A 19,702-nucleotide genomic window follows, 5' to 3' on the forward strand; every position below is an offset into this window, starting at 1 on the left:
TGAGCGTTGAAGTGCGCTCCTGAATTTGTATGTCTTGTATTTCAAAGAATGCGCTTTTTTCAAATAAGCGTTATATTACATTACATGGATGAACAACTATACAGTAGGCTATATAGTGTATGTTTAGTTATAGATGTGCCTGCCTATATGATGATCAACGAGTTTGAAAAACGTGAAATAAATATGACACAGATATATGCAGGCCTATTTCCCCAGAGGTTCGTGATTCACTTATGGAACTGTTTGTTCCCGCCAAGTGCTGATAGCTCATTATTTACTCAGTGATGAATGATTGTAGGGCAGGCTATCCACCGTCCTAATTCCCGTCTACAATGTTGCAACCATTCCGACAGCACAATAAACAAAGAGGAGCTGGGATAATACGCCAACAGTTTACAGCATCATTTTAGACATATTATAAAACCAGGGTAAGTGAAATTTCAAAGATCTTTTTATTGACCAATATGCTCATAGTTTTGGACAGAAGTCTAAGGACATGTCTTTAGCCTATACTAGTGGTTTCTATAGGATCACTGAGAAATGTAGCCTACTGTAGTTGAAAATATCCACATTTAATGTAATCAAATCAATTAATTACACTGGTAATAACGTTAGATACACAGCACTTTAGTAATTGCATTTTAATTGCATAGCTATTTTAATTTCAGAAAGGAGAATAACTTTAACATTCATGAGTGTTTCCCTCTTTTTCCCCTTGCTCTGTGCCTTAGCAATGAAGAGCTGCTTTCTCCTTCCTCTCCTGTTTCTGGCATGTTGTTGCCATGGCACCTTCTCTTGCCCAGCCCTTTGCAAATGCTACATATCCCCAAGAAAAACGGAGGTGGTCTGTAATGAAGTCCCCCTCACCCAGTTCCCCTCCGACGGTCTCCCTAGCAACACCACTGCCCTCACCATCCAGTTCACCAACATCAGCTCCATCTCAGAACAGCAGCTGAGCGCCACGCCCCTTCTACAGGAGCTCTACCTGTACAACAACAACCTGAGCACCCTTCCCTCAGATCTCTTCAGGGGTGTCCCTCACCTGTTCTCGGTGGCACTCTCGGATAACACATTGGATCAGCTTCCCGCCAGTGTCTTCAGCCACGCTCCGCTGCGTGACCTGGTGCTGAAGAACAACCTGATCAGCAGTGCGGATGCTGATTGGCTCCCTGACAACAGTAACCTCACCTGGCTGGACCTGTCAGGGAACCGTTTGACGGCCGTACCCACAGCCCTGTTCCAGAAACTACGCCACCTGAAGAACCTTGACCTCTCCCATAACCGCCTGGAGAAGTTCCCGCAAAATTCGCTACACCCTCTGACCAAACTGGAGAGGCTGACACTGGAGGGGAACAAACTCAGCACCCTGGACGCATCTACCTTCAGTAACAACCTCAACCTGACGCACCTGTTTCTTCTGGAGAACCGGCTTGGACAACTGCCCCCAACCCTGTTCCATGGCCTCCCGAACCTGGCGCACCTGAGTCTTGATGATAACCTGCTGAGCCACATCCCTCCTGGTCTGCTGGACCAGCTTCACTCCATTGATGAGCAGGGGTTGGACCTCACGGTGAACCCCTGGGTGTGCGATGGCAAGGTGGAGTACCTGTGGCGGTGGCTGCAGAAGAACCAGAAAAAAGTATTACTGGCCGATGACATCAGGTGTGCCAGCCCTGAGTCTCTGAAGGAACGGTCAGTGATGTCGCTAACTGACAGTGAGCTAGGACTCTGATCCATCAAACCTTTTTCACTCAGATGATGAATTATCACTGTAACCTATCTCAAATTGTGGTCTATTGAACACTCTTTCCTATCTCAGATTCATCTATGGTAATGTTGGTCTATTGAACACTCTTTCCTATCTCAGATTCATCTATGGTAATGTTGGTCTATTGAACACTCTTTCCTATCTCAGATTCATCTATGGTAATGTTGGTCTATTGAACACTCTTTCCTATCTCAGATTCATCTATGGTAATGTTGGTCTATTGAACACTCTTTCCTATCTCAGATTCATCTATGGTAATGTTGGTCTATTGAACACTCTTTCCTATCTCAGATTCATCTATGGTAATGTTGGTCTATTGAACACTCTTTCCTATCTCAGATTCATCTATGGTAATGTTGGTCTATTGAACACTCTTTCCTATCTCAGATTCATCTATGGTAATGTTGGACTATTGAACACTCTTTCCTATCTCAGATTCATCTATGGTAATGTTGGACTATTGCATGCTGTGTATATTCATCCTAATTATACACACATCCACATAAATAAAAGTGACCTGAATATGAATTTTAAATGAATTATCTTGGTGTCCTATCCTTGCTTTCTAACACATTGCAGTCTGTCAGAAAGTGGTATAAATATCCGGTCAACTGGCCCCATGTCTTGACTGAATAATATACCTATTAAAATAATTATGTATTAAATAAAATTGTGGTAAAAGTAGTCAAATGTTAAAGGCTAAAACACGTGTTGATATTAATCTCTGAAAATAACTGAAGGAAATGCAAACAATGGGCCATCACAGTCTCTTTGTACACATCAAAGATTTATAAATATTGACCTGTAACAAATGACCAAGTTGTAATTCAAATGCTACTCTACATGGTATTGCATAGTTATTGTGTAGAGTGCCCATGTCATGTTTTCAACTACCCCAAAAATAGTTACAGCAAAAAAAGATTTGTATGATAAATGACTAAGAATGGAAATTCCCAAGTTGCCCAGTTTCTATTTCTTTGTTTACCTTTCGCAATAAATCCACAAAAACAGGATGTGGACTTTTTATCTAAACCCACACATTATTTACTCTTACTCTTACACACACACACACACACACACACACACACACACACACACACACACACACACACACACACACACACACACACACACACACACACACACACACACACACACACACACACACGTCATATAAGGAGCATTGAAATAGTTGTAAGAGCAGATGAAACAAGAAAGCCAATGAAGGCAACAAAACACGAATGACAGCAAGACTTCAGGTAAGTTGAACTAAAGGACTTTGATTTAATTACTGTGTCTTAATCCTGTTGATAAACAATACTTTTATCTGTATCTGAAAAAAACACAACAACTCAAGTTATTTGTTATGTATTATTTATGACTCTATTGTGATTATATTGAACATTGAAAGATAACGATCATCCATTAAAAAAACTGCATGTATAATGGACTGGATGTTACAGAGCATGAATTCCTTATTAATGATTTATGAGTCACCTATGTATTTGGCATTAACATACACTTATGCAAATATTGAATCTTGTATGTTTTGAGGCCCAACTATCTCTTTGTTTTCCAGTCTTAGAAAGATGAGCACCTGGTTCTTCCTCTCGCTGTGTGTGCTGACCTGTTGTTGTGGCCGCAGCAATGGCGCCCTCTCTTGCCCAGACATGTGCACCTGCCACTTCTCCACCAGCGACGCCAAGGTGGTCTGCAGCGACGCCTCCCTCTCCCAGTTCCCCTCCAACAGTCTCCCAGGCAAAACCACCTCCCTGTCCATCCAATCCACCAACCTCAGCACTATTACTGCCAACCACTTACAGGCCACGCCCCTTCTGAAAGAGCTCCAACTGTATTACACCAACCTGAGCACCCTTCCCTCAGATCTCCTCAGGGCCGTTCCTCACTTGCACACGTTGGATCTCACAGGGAACCACCTGCACTTCCTGCCACCATATGTCTTCAGCCACGCTCCACTGCGTAACCTGGTGCTGAAGAACAACCTGATCAGTGGTGTGGATGCTGATTGGCTCCCTGACAACAGTAACCTCACCTGGCTGGACCTGTCAGGGAACCGTTTGACGGCCGTACCCACAGCCCTGTTCCAGAAACTATGCCACCTGGAGAACCTTGACCTCTCCCATAACCGCCTGGAGAAGCTCCTGGCAGGGGCACTGTATCCTCTGAGCAGACTAAAGAGGCTCAACCTGGAGGGGAACCAACTCAGCACCCTGGACCCTTCTGCCTTCAGGAACACCCCAAACCTGACGCACCTCTTCCTCCAGGAGAACCAACTGGAGAGGCTTCCCCCGACTCTCCTCCAGGGGCTCCATCACCTTGATTTCCTGTTTCTCAACCTCAACCGGCTTGGTCACATCTCCACCACCCTGCTGGAGCAGCTCTCCTCCACACGGACGAGCAACCATCTTCGGGTGGCCTTCAGCCAGAACCCCTGGGTGTGCGATAAGAAGGTGGAGGACTTGTGGAGGTGGCTGCAGAAGAACCAGAAGAAAGCTTTCCTGGCCGATGACATCAGGTGTGCCAGCCCTGAGTCTCTGAAGGAACGATCAGTGATGTCGCTAACTGACAGTGAGCTAGGACTTTTCACTTAAACAATAAGAAGGTGGGGCGCTGTGGAGGTGTCTCAGAATGACCCAGGGGAGAGTGTTCTTTCATTCTTTGTCAAATGTGCCAGCCCTGGTTGTTAAGGACCAGGTGGTTGTGTCTCTGACTGAGAAAGAGCTAGAACTCAAAACGGATAAATAAAACAGGCCCACTCTTCAGGTAACAACTGCAAATGATTCTGTGTTTTGATTGGCTAAAAGGTCTCTCTCTGTATATATATATATATATATATATATATACACACTGATTGTTCCTTCATATAGTATATTTGAGACAAACAGCTCTTGCATTTCAATTAAGGCTTCTGTATATTTTTGGAGACCCTTAGGATGGTCTTATAAGATCCACTAGGTGGCATCACATTCAATGTTTTTGCAAGACAAACTCCTTAGTAGACTTTTGAGTGTTACTGAACAGTTGTTGTAATTTATAAGACAGGTTGACAACAACTATGCATGAATAGAAAATGGATGTCTTTGTGATAGCTAATTTTCTACAGGTCAATCAGCCTGGTGGATCTAGGCTCTGGTGGTGTTAGTAATAATATCGCCTCATTATTTATTTTCATAACTTAATGGTTTGCCCTCTCTGCAGTCTCTCACTTTGATATGCACTTCACTCTTCCTCTCCTGTTTTTTAATGATGTTGGAATCAATGGGGTGTGTGTGTGTGTGTGTGTGTGTGTGAGAGAGAGAGAGAGAGAGAGAGAGAGTGTGTGTGTGTGTTTGTATCAGTGAGTTTGTCCTCTGCTCTGCAGGCGTGGCACAGGCCTCTCTGTCCTCAGGAGGCCTTGATCACATTAAGTGGGAGCCCCAGTAATTTATGACTCTTGTAAAGCAGCACCCGCGTCTCCAGAGGTGGTTACTTCTGAAAATTAAACCCTGATCAAATGCTTGCTGAAGAGCGGAAGAAAACGTGGCTTCCTGAAATGGCAGCGGACGTCGGAACGTTTTTCCCCGGCATCCTACAATAGAGTTGGATAGAGGGCACCAAAGCCCGTTTTAACATGGACAGCGCCATTGAGGGCTTTAACCATTTTGAAGTAGCCAAGTGGGTGGGACTTGCTATGGGTTAAGGAAGGATCTAATAATTACATCCAAATCAGCAAGAGGGGTCAGCCAATGAATTATACTCCTGAGCAAACATTCCATAATTAAATCACCAACTTTGACTTCCGACTATACACACTCCAGCACAGTAGGTGGTGGTACTACAGTGCCTTCGGAAAGTATTCAGACCCCCTGACTTTTTCCACATTGTGTTACGTTAAAGCCTTATTCTACAATGGATTTAATAAATAAAAATCCTCATCAATCTACACACAATACCCCATAATGACAAAGCGAAAACAGGTTTTTAGAACGTTTGGGAAATGTATTAAAAACAAACAACAGAAATGCCTTATTTACATAAGTATTCAGACCCTTTGCTATGAGACTCGAAATTGAGCTCAGGTGCATCCTGTTTCCATTGATCATCCTTGAGATGTTTCTACAACTTGATTGGAGGCCATCTGTGGTAAATTTAATTGATTGGGCATGATTTGTAAAGGCACACACCTGTCTATATAAGGTCCCACAGTTGACAATACATGTCAGAGCAAAAACCAAGGAATTGTGTTGAGGCACAGATCTGGGGAAGGCTACCAAAAAATGTCTGCAGCATTGAAGGTCCCCAAGAACACAGTGACCTCCATCATTCTTAAATGGAAGAAGTTTGGAACCATCAAGACTCTTCCTAGAGCTGGCCGCCCGGCCAAACTGAGCAATCGGGGGAGAAGGGCCTTGGTCAGGGAGGTGACGAAGAAACCAGATGGTCACTGACAGAGCTCCAGATTTCCTCTGTGGAGATGGGAGAACCTTCCAGAAGGACAACCATCTCTGCAGCACTCCATCAATCAGGCACAACAGCCCGCTTGGAGTTTGCCAAAAGGCACCTAAAGGACTCTCAGACCATGAGAAACAATATTCTCAGGTCTGATGAAACCAAGATTGAACTCTTTGGCCTTAATGCCAAGCGTCAAGTCTGGAGGAAACCTGGCACCATCCCTACAGTGAAGCATGGTGGTGGCAGCATCATGCTGTGGGGATGTTTTTCAGCAGCAGGGACTGGGAGACTAGTCAGGATCGAGGGAAAGATGAACAGAGCAAAGTACAGAGAGATCTGTGATGAAAACATTTTACATTACATTTTAGTCATTTAGCAGACGCTCTTATCCAGAGCGACTTACAGGAGCAATTAAGGTTATGTGCCTTGCTCAAGGACACATCAACAGATTTTTCACCTAGTCGGCTCGGGGATTAGAACCAGCAACCTTTCAGTTACTGGCACAACACTATTAACCACTAAGCTACCTGGCGCCCTAAAACCTGCTCCAGAGCGCTCAGGACCTCAGACTTGGGCGAAGGTTCACCTTCCAACAGGACAACGACCCTAAGCACACAGCCAAGACAACGCAGGAGTGGCTTCGGGACAAGTCTCGGAATGTCCTGGAGTGGCCCAGCCAGAGCCCGGACTTGAACCCGATCTAACATCTCTGGAGAGACCTGAAAATAGCTGTGCAGCGACACTCCCCATCCAACCTGACAGAGCTTGAGAGGATCTGCAGAGAAGAATGGGAGAAACTCCCCAAACACAGATGTGCCAAGCTTGTAGTGTCATACCCAAGAAGACTCAAGGCTGTAATCGCTGCCAAAGGTGTTTCAACAAAGTACTGAGTAAAGGGACTGAATACTTATGTAAATTTGATATTTCAGTTTTTGTATTTTTTATAAATTTGCAAAAATTGATAAAAACCCGTTTTTGCTTTGTCATTATGGGGTATTGTGTGTAGATTGATGGGGGAAAAAAACAATTTAGTCAATTTTAGAATAAGGCTGTAACCTAACAAAATGTGGAAAAAGTAAAGGGGTCTGAATACTTTCCGAATGCACTGTACGTACTGCCAAGACAATCATAGTAGAAGAAGAAGAAATTGAAATAGAAATAGCCCTCAATGGCTCCACCCATGCTGTCACAGACAAAGATTGCAAAGATAAGAGACAAGATCTCTAGTACATCTTTATGCGTCCTCCTCATCCTCGCTCGTTCTGCCGACCAACAGGTGACCTTTCTCTCTGATCAGGATGGACGAGACAGAGTGTGCTCTGGCATCGCGCCACACTGTAATGACTGACTGACAGTGATTTTAAAAAACTATGGTTATTTGCAGGGCTTTTCATGCACTTGGAAATCATTTTGGCCATCTTGAATTTGCGCCAAGCAGACATGGTTCATTACTGGATGAAGAGTTAAAATGTAATGAATCTATCTTCCAAATGAGGGTGATGTGACATGATTATGACTAGTAACTGCTCAATAACTTTGCCTCATAAAATAGATACTAATAATCACTTAATATTCTAATTTGAAAAACTGAAACACATTTTTTTGAATGAAAAGTATTGCCAACCTCAATATTCCCGTCAATATCATTTGTATAGAGAATGGCATCTCAATAAAATGCTGTGAATGATACAGTGCTTTATAATAATAGACTGAGAACAAGTTGTTGCTAAAAATGCTTCATGGAATTGTTGTGATTTACAGTGTTTGTTTGAATAGAAAATGGGACCCAAGACAATGGAATGCTATAGAATAAGATTTACAATGGAGTTCATCCCAAATGGCACCCTATTCCCTATATAGTGCACTACCTTTCACCAGAGCCCTATGGGCACTATAAAGGGAATAGGGTGCCATTTGGGACGTATACAATGTTTGATTCATAGCACCTGATAGAGAGGTTGTCATCTTCCATCTCTGAACTACAGTGCCTTATATAAATATAAATCCTCTCTCCATTAAGGTTTTGTCTGATTCTTGGCACCCATGTGCCATTGCGAAGTTATCATGGCACACAACTATGGACCTTACACCGCTCTCATAACAGCAGGGTTAAGGTAAATTCCATTTCAATTCAATTCAGCCAATTCAGAAAGTAAACTGAAATTCCAATAATAATTCAACAAATTCGTAATGCTTTTTTTACATAGAAATGTGGGAATTGGAATTTCAATTTAATTCCTGAACTGGCTAAATTGAAATCAAATCAAATGAAATCAAATTTTATTGGTCACATGCGCCGAATACAACAGGTGCAGACATTACAGTGAAATGCTTACTTACAGCCCTTAACCAACAGTGCATTTATTTTAAACAAAAAAAGTAAGAATAAAACAACAACAACAAAAAGTGTTGAGAAAAAAAGAGCAGAAGTAAAATAAAGTGACAGTAGGGAGGCTATATATACAGGGGGGTACCGTTGCAGAGTCAATGTGCGGGGGCACCGGCTAGTTGAGGTAGTTGAGGTAATATGTACATGTGGGTAGAGTTAAAGTGACTATGCATAAATACTTAACAGAGTAGCAGCAGCGTAAAAAGGATGGGGTGGGGGGGCAGTGCAAATAGTCCGGGTAGCCATGATTAGCTGTTCAGGAGTCTTAAATGGAATTGATCCCAATCCTGTAAGACACTGCACAAAATACTCTTGTTCAATATGATCTAAAGGGACAAAATGATCCTAGATCAGCACTCATACACTAAGACTCTTTCTGTACATGGGTGGTGGCGACCCGTCATTCATGTTTTGAGCCCCACATTATTAGCAAAAAAAATAAAATTATACAAATAATTTTTGTTTTGTTTTTTGGGGCTTGCCTGTTTTGCATGTTATTTTGGCATTAATACGTGTGTCACGATCGTTGGAGGAAGTGGACCAATGCGCAGCGTGATGAGTGAACATACTTTTAATTGATTCACCACACGAAACAAAACAACAAAACGATACGTGAAGTCCTAGGTAACAGACACAAACCATACACGGAACAAGATCCCACAAAACACTGTGGAAAACAGGCTGCCTAAGTATGGATCCCAATCAGAGACAACAAGCAACAGCTGACACTCGTTGCCTCTGATTGAGAACCACCCCGGCCAACACAGAAACACATGAGCTAGATAAAGAACCTAGAACACAAATACATAGAAACTACACACCCTGGCTCAACATAACAGAGTCCCAGAGCCAGGGCGTGACAGTACCCCCCCCCCAAAGGCGCGGACTGCGACCGCGCCAAACATCAACCGAACAGGGGAGGGCTGGGTGGGCATTCCTCCTCGGAGGCGGTTCCGGCTCCGGGCTTGACCACCACCCTCCAACAATTGCCCCGTAGCGCCCCTGGTCCGGTCTGGCCCCGCTGGCTGGAGCTGGACTGGACATCAGTGGAGCGGATTGCTTAGGCTCTGATGTGGAGCAGCTGACCGGTACCTGACCAGGCACCGGTGACCCAGGCACGGGCTGTGCCGGACTGACGACGCGCACCACAGGCTTGGTGCGGGGAGCAGGAAAAGGCCGGGCCGGGCTGGCGACGCGCACCATTGGCTTGGTGCGGGGAGCAGGAACAGGCCGGGCCGGGCTGGCGACGCGCACCATTGGCTTGGTGCGGGGAGCAGGAACAGGCCGGGCCGGGCTGGCGACGCGCACCATTGGCTTGGTGCGGGAGCAGGAACAGGCCGGGCCGGGCTGGCGACGCGCACCATTGGCTTGGTGCGGGGAGCAGGAACAGGCCGGGCCGGGCTGGCGACGCGCACCATTGGCTTGGTGCGGGAGCGCGGGCTGGCGCGACCATTGGCTTGGTGCAGGGGGCAGGAACAGGCCGGGCCGGGCTGGCGACGTGCATCACAGGCTTGGTGCGAGGGACAGGAACAGGCCGGACCGCACTGGGAACACACACCACTGGCCTTATACGGGGATCAGGAACAGGCCGGACCGGACTGGCAACACACCTCAGTACCTCTCGCCGTGCCTCTACATTTCCCTTCCCTCTACTCGCCAATGGCTCCCGTAACCCGGTGGCCTTCTCTCCTCGCCCACTAACTCGCCCCTTATCTGCCTCCAGCAGCCCCGTCGTCCACGGTGTGAGCCCCCCCCTAAAAATGTATTGGGCTTGTCTCTCCCCCGTGGATATGGCTTCCATGGCTCTCGCGTAGACTCTCCATCCTCTGCTCCCAGGTCCAACCTCTCTCCTCCTCACGCTGCTTGACCCAGTCGAGGTGGATATCCGCTAGAGTTACCTCTGGCGTTGGCTCCTGGACACGCTGCTTGACCCAGTCGAGGTGGATATCCGCTAGAGTTACCTCTGGCGTTGGCTCCTGGACACGCTGCTTGGTCCAGTTTTGGTGGGATCTTCTGTCACGATCGTTGGAGGAAGTGGACCAATGCGCAGCGTGATGACTGAACATACTTTTAATTGATTCACCACACGAAACAAAACAACAAAACGATACGTGAAGTCCTAGGTAACAGACACAAACCATACACGGAACAAGATCCCACAAAACACTGTGGAAAACAGGCTGCCTAAGTATGTGTCCCAATCAGAGACAACAAGCAACAGCTGACACTCGTTGCCTCTGATTGAGAACCACCCCGGCCAACACAGAAACACATGAGCTAGATAAAGAACCTAGAATACATAGAAACTACACACCCTGGCTCAACATAACAGAGTCCCAGAGCCAGGGCGTGACAACGTGTCACATATCAGTTTGCAAACAATGTAGAAAAATATATATATCATTAAGTTAATAAAGCCGCATATAAACATGGTCTCTTTTTTGCTTTTTGAGTAAGGCAGCTCCAAAATGCAAGTGTATCAGCCTAGCTCAGTGCTTTCTGTGGTGGTGGGGCAGCCAGCGGAAAATATGGAGCGTAGGGGTTGGTAATGTTCTCTAGTTGCGCCATGATTGGCTCAGTGTTTTGTCACTCATGGAGACACTATGTCACCGCCAAGTCTAAGGGTAGACTTAGAAAATTCAAGCCCCTTGGTTGCTGCCATAGAGTTACATTAGAAGTGCCCTTCCAAGAAGACTCAAGGTCATTGGCCACAGATAAAATGACATCAAATTACGTTATATGTACAGTAGCTTTGATTGGACTGATCATGTCAACATCTTACTTTCAAAATCTTAGCTAGCAGTCATCATCATGAATCAAGTCCACAATCTACTGGCAAATCCTTTTTAATCCTTGTCATATGAAGAGAAATAATGAAGAGAAATTATACATAAAATGTATCGGTGCTCATCGGCCATTGGACATAAACATGACACAACAAGTTGGAAATCGCAAATTCAACAATGAGTGGTTTGGAAGGAATCGGTGACAGTAGCTAACTGCAAGCACTGCAACTGAGAAGTCGGGAATAAACGAGCTCCGACTGGGAAAATACATTCTGAACGGTCATCCAACTCGGAATTGTAAATCCAGCCTTTATCTCTTTCTTTGATGACAAAATTTGCCCACGAAGGTCCGCAGCGCCACCTTCCTGTTCAAGTGAGCAGAGCACAACAAGGTGAGTCCAAAAATTTATTGTATGCTGCTGCATAAATGATGTAATAGGCCAGGGAGATATGTATACTGTAACTAAGAAAGTAATACTAAGTGTATGTTGTGTAGTAAGTTGTTAGTAGCCCATGTGCCTCACCCTAATAATTTCGTCTATTTTCACCTCTCGCCTACAGTTCTGACTTGGTGGTGCACATTTAGCCTATAACCTGTTTTTGAGAAATGTAATCATTGAATATTGTAAGAGCTTTCATTGTCTGCTTATATGCCCCCTTTATTTATCCTATGGTTTTGACTTGGTGTACAGGGAGAACACTGTAAGAACGGCCCATGTTCTGAATTCTGTCGCTGTACATTTCAAAAGTGCTGAACAAATAGTTATATTGATTATGTCCATCCTAGCTCGCTCATTAATATCTTAATCAAAATTACGGATTGCCTCTTATCCGCATGTCGTCCCCTTATGCCATAGTTTGTACATATCAATTGTCAGTAGAAACCACATTTGTTTAAGCAAGTCAGCCATATCAGCTATGTTTTTTTTTTAAAGCAGTAAATGAGGCTGAATGAACTGTTTTGCTGCCAGACAAGGCTCCGCTGATAGCCAGGTGTAGCAGTGGTAAGGTGTTGGGACTGCTCTTGGGACTCTGCTGTTGTGACAGCTTTATGTAGGCCCTAACAGTTTGTGGGCACCGTTTGTCACCGTTATAGTGCAATTCATGTATTGTTTAGTGTTGTGTAGTGGCTTTGCTGGCATGCATCCCACCAGGATGTACATGCTAAAATCGCCACTGTATACGGGACTAGGAATTACTGAGGTGGCCTCCCAAATGGCATCCTGTTCCCTACATAGTGCACTACTTTTGATCAGAGCCATATTGTCCCTGGTCAAAAGTAGTGCACTATAAAGGGAATAGGATGCAATTTGGGACACAAACTAGTTTCCCACTATCAATGCACTGTAGGCGGTCCAACTTAATTTTTCTGTACTCACTGCATTGGGGATAAAAAACTCTATAGACCCCACATGTCGGATTTCTTACGTCAGCGCCCTTGAAATCCCACAATTTATGGTCATTTTATTTGTTTACGGATGTTCAAAGCTCAACCAAAAGTGAGAGGAGAGAGCGACGTGCTCATTAAATACCTATCTGCAGTTGGATGAGAGGAGAGAGCGACGTGCTCATTAAATACCTACCTGCAGTTGGGTGAGAGGAGAGAGCGACGTGCTCATTAAATACCTACCTGCAGTTGGGTGAGAGGAGAGAGCGACGTGCTCATTAAATACCTATCTGCAGTTGGATGAGAGGAGTCACAGCTGCCTTCGGGAGCTTTGCGGCATTACTATGCTAGGAGATAGCGATGCTTCGGCACGTACACACACACAGAGCAGGCTTAAAGGCGCTGGATGGTCAATCTGTTGTCTGCATTGGCCGTGCAGCATTTATGGTGATATGGCCTCTGCAGAAGCCAGGGAATTCGTACTTCTTGCGCTTCGCAGAACAGCGCAGAGTTGTTGTGAAGGAAGTTGTTAAGGAAGTGAGTTTGTGTTTGTACAGGACCTTCTACCCTCACCTACCGTCAACCAATCACGTCAATGCAGAGCTATACCTCCTCATTGTTACAACATTTGTGAGGTGCAGCGATGGGGTACGGAGCTCAATTTGGCCTCTGCATGCATCTGGAGGCTACGCAATTGCATCACACTGTCCATATGGAGCGTCTGACAACATTTTCGGATCAAGCATAAATTGGCTTTTAGGGTGAACCTGCTCATCACCTCACTCATCATACTTCCATGATAGCATATAGGTGTAGGATCTTAATTTGCTACAGCAGGAAAATAATCCTGCAGCAATCGGAAATGTGAATTATTATGTGGATTATAATTAATGGACATTTTTGTAGGGGTTGATCCATTTTTTCTAAGGGAAAATCAAGTCTGAAATTTCAAGACAGAAATTACAAACTTCAGAAGCCATTTTAAACCTCAAATGAGCTACAAGTTAAAATTGTCCTGCATTGCAGGAAAGTTCTCCTGCAACAGGGTGATCAAATTAAGATCCTACATCTGTACAATGACAAACTTCTTGAAATGTGTTTTGTTATTTATTTCATGTTCATATGTCTTTTAATCAGGCTTTGGTTCAAAATGTTATACTTTAGCTGTGCTTGATTGAGTTTTCCTGGTGCAATGGAATAGTCTCAAAATTGAAAACCCCACCCGTCTGGCACTCCATGCAGGCTCAAGCAGACACTCAAAGTATTTGAAAGAACCCAGGTCTGCTTTCAATACATCATTGAATCAACAATGCCATAGCGACATTGCCTATAGAGGAGAGGAAGACTCTATAGTAACCTTGAGGATATCCCAGGTATCTTTGCAGTCTGATAAATTAGCCTATTATCCAACAGTTTTTATTTTATTTGTTGTGACCCATTGGTTGCTGTCTGACTCAGGGTTGGGGTCAATTCTGTTTTCAATTCAGTTCATTAAGGGGCCGATTCATACTTAGGAAATGTACACCTTTCCTACACACGCATTTCCTACACAACTTCTCAGTATTTTGTATTCAGACTTACCTTATTCAGTCGCATAACGCGCTCTACAGGTGTGACTACTTTGCGCGCTCTGAATACATTTAATTAAACCTCTGAAAACCCTCCCACTTGACTTTCCAACAGATTTTCTCATGGAGTTTTCATTCAATAGGGTTTTCAGTACATGTACAGTATCTTAAGCCATCCTTTAAATACGGTGTACCTTTAAGTTAGAATTTTGTCGACAGACTCACTAGAACATATTAAGAGAACGGCTTCAGAATATTAGGGATCAATTAAAGAAAGCCATCTAAATATATGCATATTCGTCTCGATTTCAGCACCAATTCTAGATTTTATAGGTTTAGGAAATACAGTGGGGGAAAAAAGTATTTAGTCAGCCACCAATTGTGCAAGTTCTCCCACTTAAAAAGATGAGAGAGGCCTGTAATTTTCATCATAGGTACACGTCAACTATGACAGACAAATTGAGATTTTTTTTCCTGAAAAGCACATTGTAGGATTTTTTATGAATTTATTTGCAAATTATGGTGGAAAATAAGTATTGTAACTAAATAAGACCTGTAACTTCTTCTTTAAGAGGCTCCTCTGTCCTCCACTCATTACCTGTATTAATGGCACCTGTTTGAACTTGTTATCAGTATAAAAGACACCTGTCCACAACCTCAAACAGTCACACTCCAAACTCCACTATGGCCAAGACCAAAGAGCTGTCAAAGGACACCAGAAACAAAATTGTAGACCTGCACCAGGCTGGGAAGACTGAATCTGCAATAGGTAAGCAGCATGGTTTGAAGAAATCAACTGTGAGGGCAATTATTAGGAAATGGAAGACATACAAGACCACTGATAATCTCCCTCGATCTGGGGCTCCACGCAAGATCTCACCCCGTGGGGTCAAAATGATCACAAGAACGGTGAGCAAAAATCCCAGAACCACACGGGGGACCTAGTGAATGACCTGCAGAGAGCTGGGACCAAAGTAACAAAGCCTACCATCAGTAACACACTACGCCGCCAGGGACAAATCCTGCAGTGCCAGACGTGTCCCCCTGCTTAAGCCAGTACATGCCCAGGCCCGTCTGAAGTTTGCTAGAGTGCATTTGGATGATCCAGAAGAGGATTGGGAGAATGTCATATGGTCAGATGAAACCAAAATAGAACTTTTTGGTAAAAACTCAACTCGTCGTGTTTGGAGGACAAAGAATGCTGAGTTGCATCCAAAGAACACCATACCTACTGTGAAGCATGGGGGTGGAAACATCATGCTTTGGGGCTGTTTTTCTGCAAAGGGACCAGGACGACTGATCCGTGTAAAGGAAAGAATGAATGGGGCCATTTTGAGTGAAAACCTCCTTCCATCAGCAAGGGCATTGAAGATGAAACGTGGCTGGGTCTTTCAGCATGACAATGATCCCAAACACACCGCCCGGGCAACGAAGGAGTGGCTTCGTAAGAAGCATTTCAAGGTCCTGGAGTGGCCTAGCCAGTCTCCAGATCTCAACCCCATAGAAAATCTTTGGAGGGAGTTGAAAGTCCGTGTTGCCCAGCGACAGCCCCAAAACATCACTGCTCTAGAGGAGATCTGCATGGAGGAATGGGCCAAAATACCAGCAACAGTGTGTGAAAACCTTGTGAAGACTTACAGAAAACGTTTGACCTGTGTCATTGCCAACAAAGGGTATATAACAAAGTATTGAGAAACTTTTGTTATTGACCAAATACTTATTTTCCACCATAATTTGCAAATAAATTCATTAAAAATCTACAATGTGATTTTCTGGATTGTACCTATGATGAAAATTACAGGCCTCTCTCATCTTTTCAAGTGGGAGAACTTGCACAATTGGTGGCTGACTAAATACTTTTTTTTCCCACTGTAATTGATGAATCATAAATAAAAACTGGTTTATGCACGAAAGAAAGAAAACGGTAAAAAATATTAATGTTCATAGAATTATAATAGGGAGAATAGTGTACAATAGCAGGCTATACCCTCGTCTTTTGTCTGCGCTAACCATGTGTGTGATGACACAGCCAAGTATTGCGCCATGCATCGGGTTCAAACTGTTATGGCTTGGTCTGCGCTCCACTCCATAATGATTTAATTAGTCAACATGTCTTTTAAAAAATATATGATCAAATGTTACTAATTGTAACGTCGACGCAGGGAGTCAGGAAGCAGGTGCAGTTAGTGAGTTTAATATTAACGAACATAGAACGATACAAAACAAGAGAAACATCTGACAAGGAAACATAACCAATACTGACTGATAACAAAAGAGTGCTATGTAAAGGGTAAGTAATCAGGGAGTAATGAAGTCCAGGTGTGACTGATGTTGAGACGCAGGTGTGCGTAAAGATGGGTTGCCAGACCCAGTGGCTAGTAGACCGGCGACATCGAGTGCCGGGGAGGGGTACCGGGAGTAGACGTGACAGCACTCCCCCCCACCCCCCGACGCGAGGCTCCAGCCGCAGGACGACGCCGGCCAGGAGGACGGCCCCAAGGGCGAGGAGCGGGCCGGTCGGCGAAGGTGGAATTCTCAAATGATGTTGGGATCTAGAATGTCATCCACCGGAACCCAGCACCACTCCTCTGGAACGTACCCTTCCCAGTCCACCAGGTACTGGAGCCGACCCCCACGACGTCGTGTCCAGGGGAGGCGGAGGGGTGTCGTGGGGGACGGCATCAGCCAGGGGACCAGGAACCACCGGCCTGAGGAGGGGAAACATGAAAGATGGTGAGATCCAGTAGTTAATGGGGAGTTGTAATCTGTAAATTACCTCGTTGACCCTCCGGAGGACCTTGAACGGCCCCACAATCCAGGGACTCAACTTCTTACAGGGTAGGCGGACCAGGAAGTTCCTGGTGGAGAGCCAGACGCTCTTTCTGACGGTGGACGGCGTGCTGGAGTCTCACGTGGGCATCGTTCCATACCTCTTCTGCGCACCTGAACCACTCGTTCACCGCAGGAGCGTTGGTCTGGCTTGGAGTCTACAGAGCCAGGGCCGGCTGAAAACCCAGAACACACTGGAAGGGAATCAGCCCGGTGGAGGAGTTTCGCAATGAATTCTGGGCGTATTCAGCCGAAGGAAGGGATCGGGCCCACTCCCCCTGCCAGTCCTGGCAATGACTCCTCAGGAACCTCCCCAGCTCCTGGTTCATCCTCTCCACCTGCCCATTAGATTGAGGCTGGTACCCGGAAGAGAGGCTGACCATGACCCCCAGCTTCTCCATACACGTGATGTGAACTGGGGGCCACGATCGGAGACGATATCCTCCGGAAGGCCATAGTGCCGGAAGACCTGCTGGAACAGTGCCTCAGCGACCTAAAGAGTGGTAGGGAGACCAGCGAGAAGGATGAAACGGCATGATTTTGAGAATCTGTCCACAACCACCAATAGAGTGGGGAAACCATCAGAGGAGGGGAGATCGGTGACGAAATCAATGGACAGATGAGACCAGGGACGCTGAGGCACGGGAAGGAGTTCTCCTGCTGGAGCGTGCCGGGGAGATTTAGATTGAGTACATACTGAACATGAATTGACATAGTGTGCAATGTCCTGCGCCAAAGTGGGACACCAGTATTTCTCAGAAAGGGATTGAGTGATGCGGGTGATACCTGAGTGTCCAGTGGCGAGGGATGTGTGTGCCCAGGTCAGCAAACGATCTCTGACCCCTGTGGGGACATACAGTGAGGGAAAAAAGTATTTGATCCCCTGCTGATTTTGTACGTTTGCCCACTGTCAAAGAAATGATCAGTCTATAATGTTAATGGTAGGTTTATTTGAACAGTGAGTGACAGAATAACAACAACAAAATCCAGAAAAACGCATGTCAAAAATGTTATAAATTGATTTGCATTTTAATGAGGGAAATAAGTATTTGACCCCCTCTCAATCAGAAAGATTTCTGGCTCCCAGGTGTCTTTTATACAGGTAACGAGCTGAGATTAGGAGCACACTCTTAAAGGGAGTGCTCCTAATCTCAGTTTGTTACCTGTATAAAAGACACCTGTCCACAGAAGCAATCAATCAATCAGATTCCAAACTCTCCACCATGGCCAAGACCAAAGAGCTCTCCAAGGATGTCAGGGACAAGATTGTAGACCTACACAAGGCTGGAATGGGCTACAAGACCATCGCCAAGCAGCTTGGTGAGAAGGTGACAACAGTTGATGCGATTATTCGCAAATGGAAGAAACACAAAATAATCTCCCTCTGCCTGGGGCTCCATGCAAGATCTCACCTCGAGGAGTTGAAATGATCATGAGAACGGTGAGGAATCAGCCCAGAACTACACAGGAGGATCTTGTAAATGATCTCAAGGCAGCTGGGACCATAGTCACCAAGAAAACAATTGGTAACACACTACGCCGTGAAGGACTGAAATCCTGCAGCGCCCGCAAGGTCCCCCTACTCAAGAAAGCACATATACATGCCCGTCTGAAGTTTGCCAATGAACATCTGAATGATTCAGTGGAGAACTGGGTGAAAGTGTTGTGGTCAGTGTTGGCATCAACTCAACTCGCCGTGTTTGGAGGAGGAGGAATGCTGCCTATGACCCCAAGAACACCATCCCCACCGTCAAACATGGAGGTGGAAACATTATGCTTTGGGGGTGTTTTTCTGCTAAGGGGACAGGACAACTTCACCGCATCAAAGGGACGATGGACGGGGCCATGTACCGTCAAATCTTGGGTGAGAACCTCCTTCCCTCAGCCAGGGCATTGAAAATGGGTCATGGATGGGTATTCCAGCATGACAATGACCCAAAACACACGGCCAAGGCAACAAAGGAGTGGCTCAAGAAGAAGCACATTAAGGTCCTGGAGTGGCCTAGCCAGTCTCCAGACCTTAATCCCATAGAAAATCTGTGGAGGGAGCTGAAGGTTTGAGTTGCCAAATGTCTGCCTCGAAACCTTAATGACTTGGAGAAGATCTGCAAAGAGGAGTGGGACAAAATCCCTCCCGAGATGTGTGCAAACCTGACCTCTGTGATTGCCAACAAGGGTTTTTCCACCAAGTACTAACTCATGTTTTGCAGAGGGGTCAAATACTTATTTCCCTCATTAAAATGCAAATCAATTTATAACATTTTTGACATGCGTCTTTCTGGATTTCTTTGTTGTTATTCTGTCACTCACTGTTCAAATAAACCTACCATTAAAATTATAGACTTATCATTTCTTTGTCAGTGGGCAAACGTACAAAATCAGCAAGGGATCGAATACTTTTTTCCCTCACTGTAGATGCGCTCCGGGGGGTAGGTGGCAGGAACGGGTTCCCTCTCCAGACCCTGGCGGATGTCCACATCTATGTCCTAATACACGGGGCCAATGATACCGGAGGACCGATTG

The 19,702-nt window shown here is 45.2% G+C and overlaps 1 protein-coding gene across 1 annotated transcript; it reads left to right on the forward strand.

The window, feature by feature from the left end:
- Positions 1–2,890: 2,890 nt before the first annotated feature.
- si:dkey-90m5.4 (leucine-rich alpha-2-glycoprotein) lies at positions 2,891–4,566 on the forward strand. The gene is made up of 2 exons (XM_041865702.2): positions 2,891–3,027; positions 3,348–4,566. Exon 2 carries the CDS (start codon positions 3,358–3,360, stop codon positions 4,378–4,380), a length of 1,023 nt encoding a protein of 340 aa, XP_041721636.1. The 5' UTR covers positions 2,891–3,027; positions 3,348–3,357; the 3' UTR covers positions 4,381–4,566.
- Positions 4,567–19,702: the final 15,136 nt, after the last annotated feature.

The sequence above is a fragment of the Coregonus clupeaformis genome, chromosome 36 (assembly GCF_020615455.1).
Source record: "Coregonus clupeaformis isolate EN_2021a chromosome 36, ASM2061545v1, whole genome shotgun sequence".
Lineage (NCBI taxonomy): Eukaryota > Metazoa > Chordata > Actinopteri > Salmoniformes > Salmonidae > Coregonus > Coregonus clupeaformis.

Coding starts and splice junctions, on each gene's coding strand:
- si:dkey-90m5.4 (XM_041865702.2), top strand. CDS start 3,358: ATGAGCACCTGGTTCTTCCTCTCGCTGTGTGTGCTGACCTGTTGTTGT.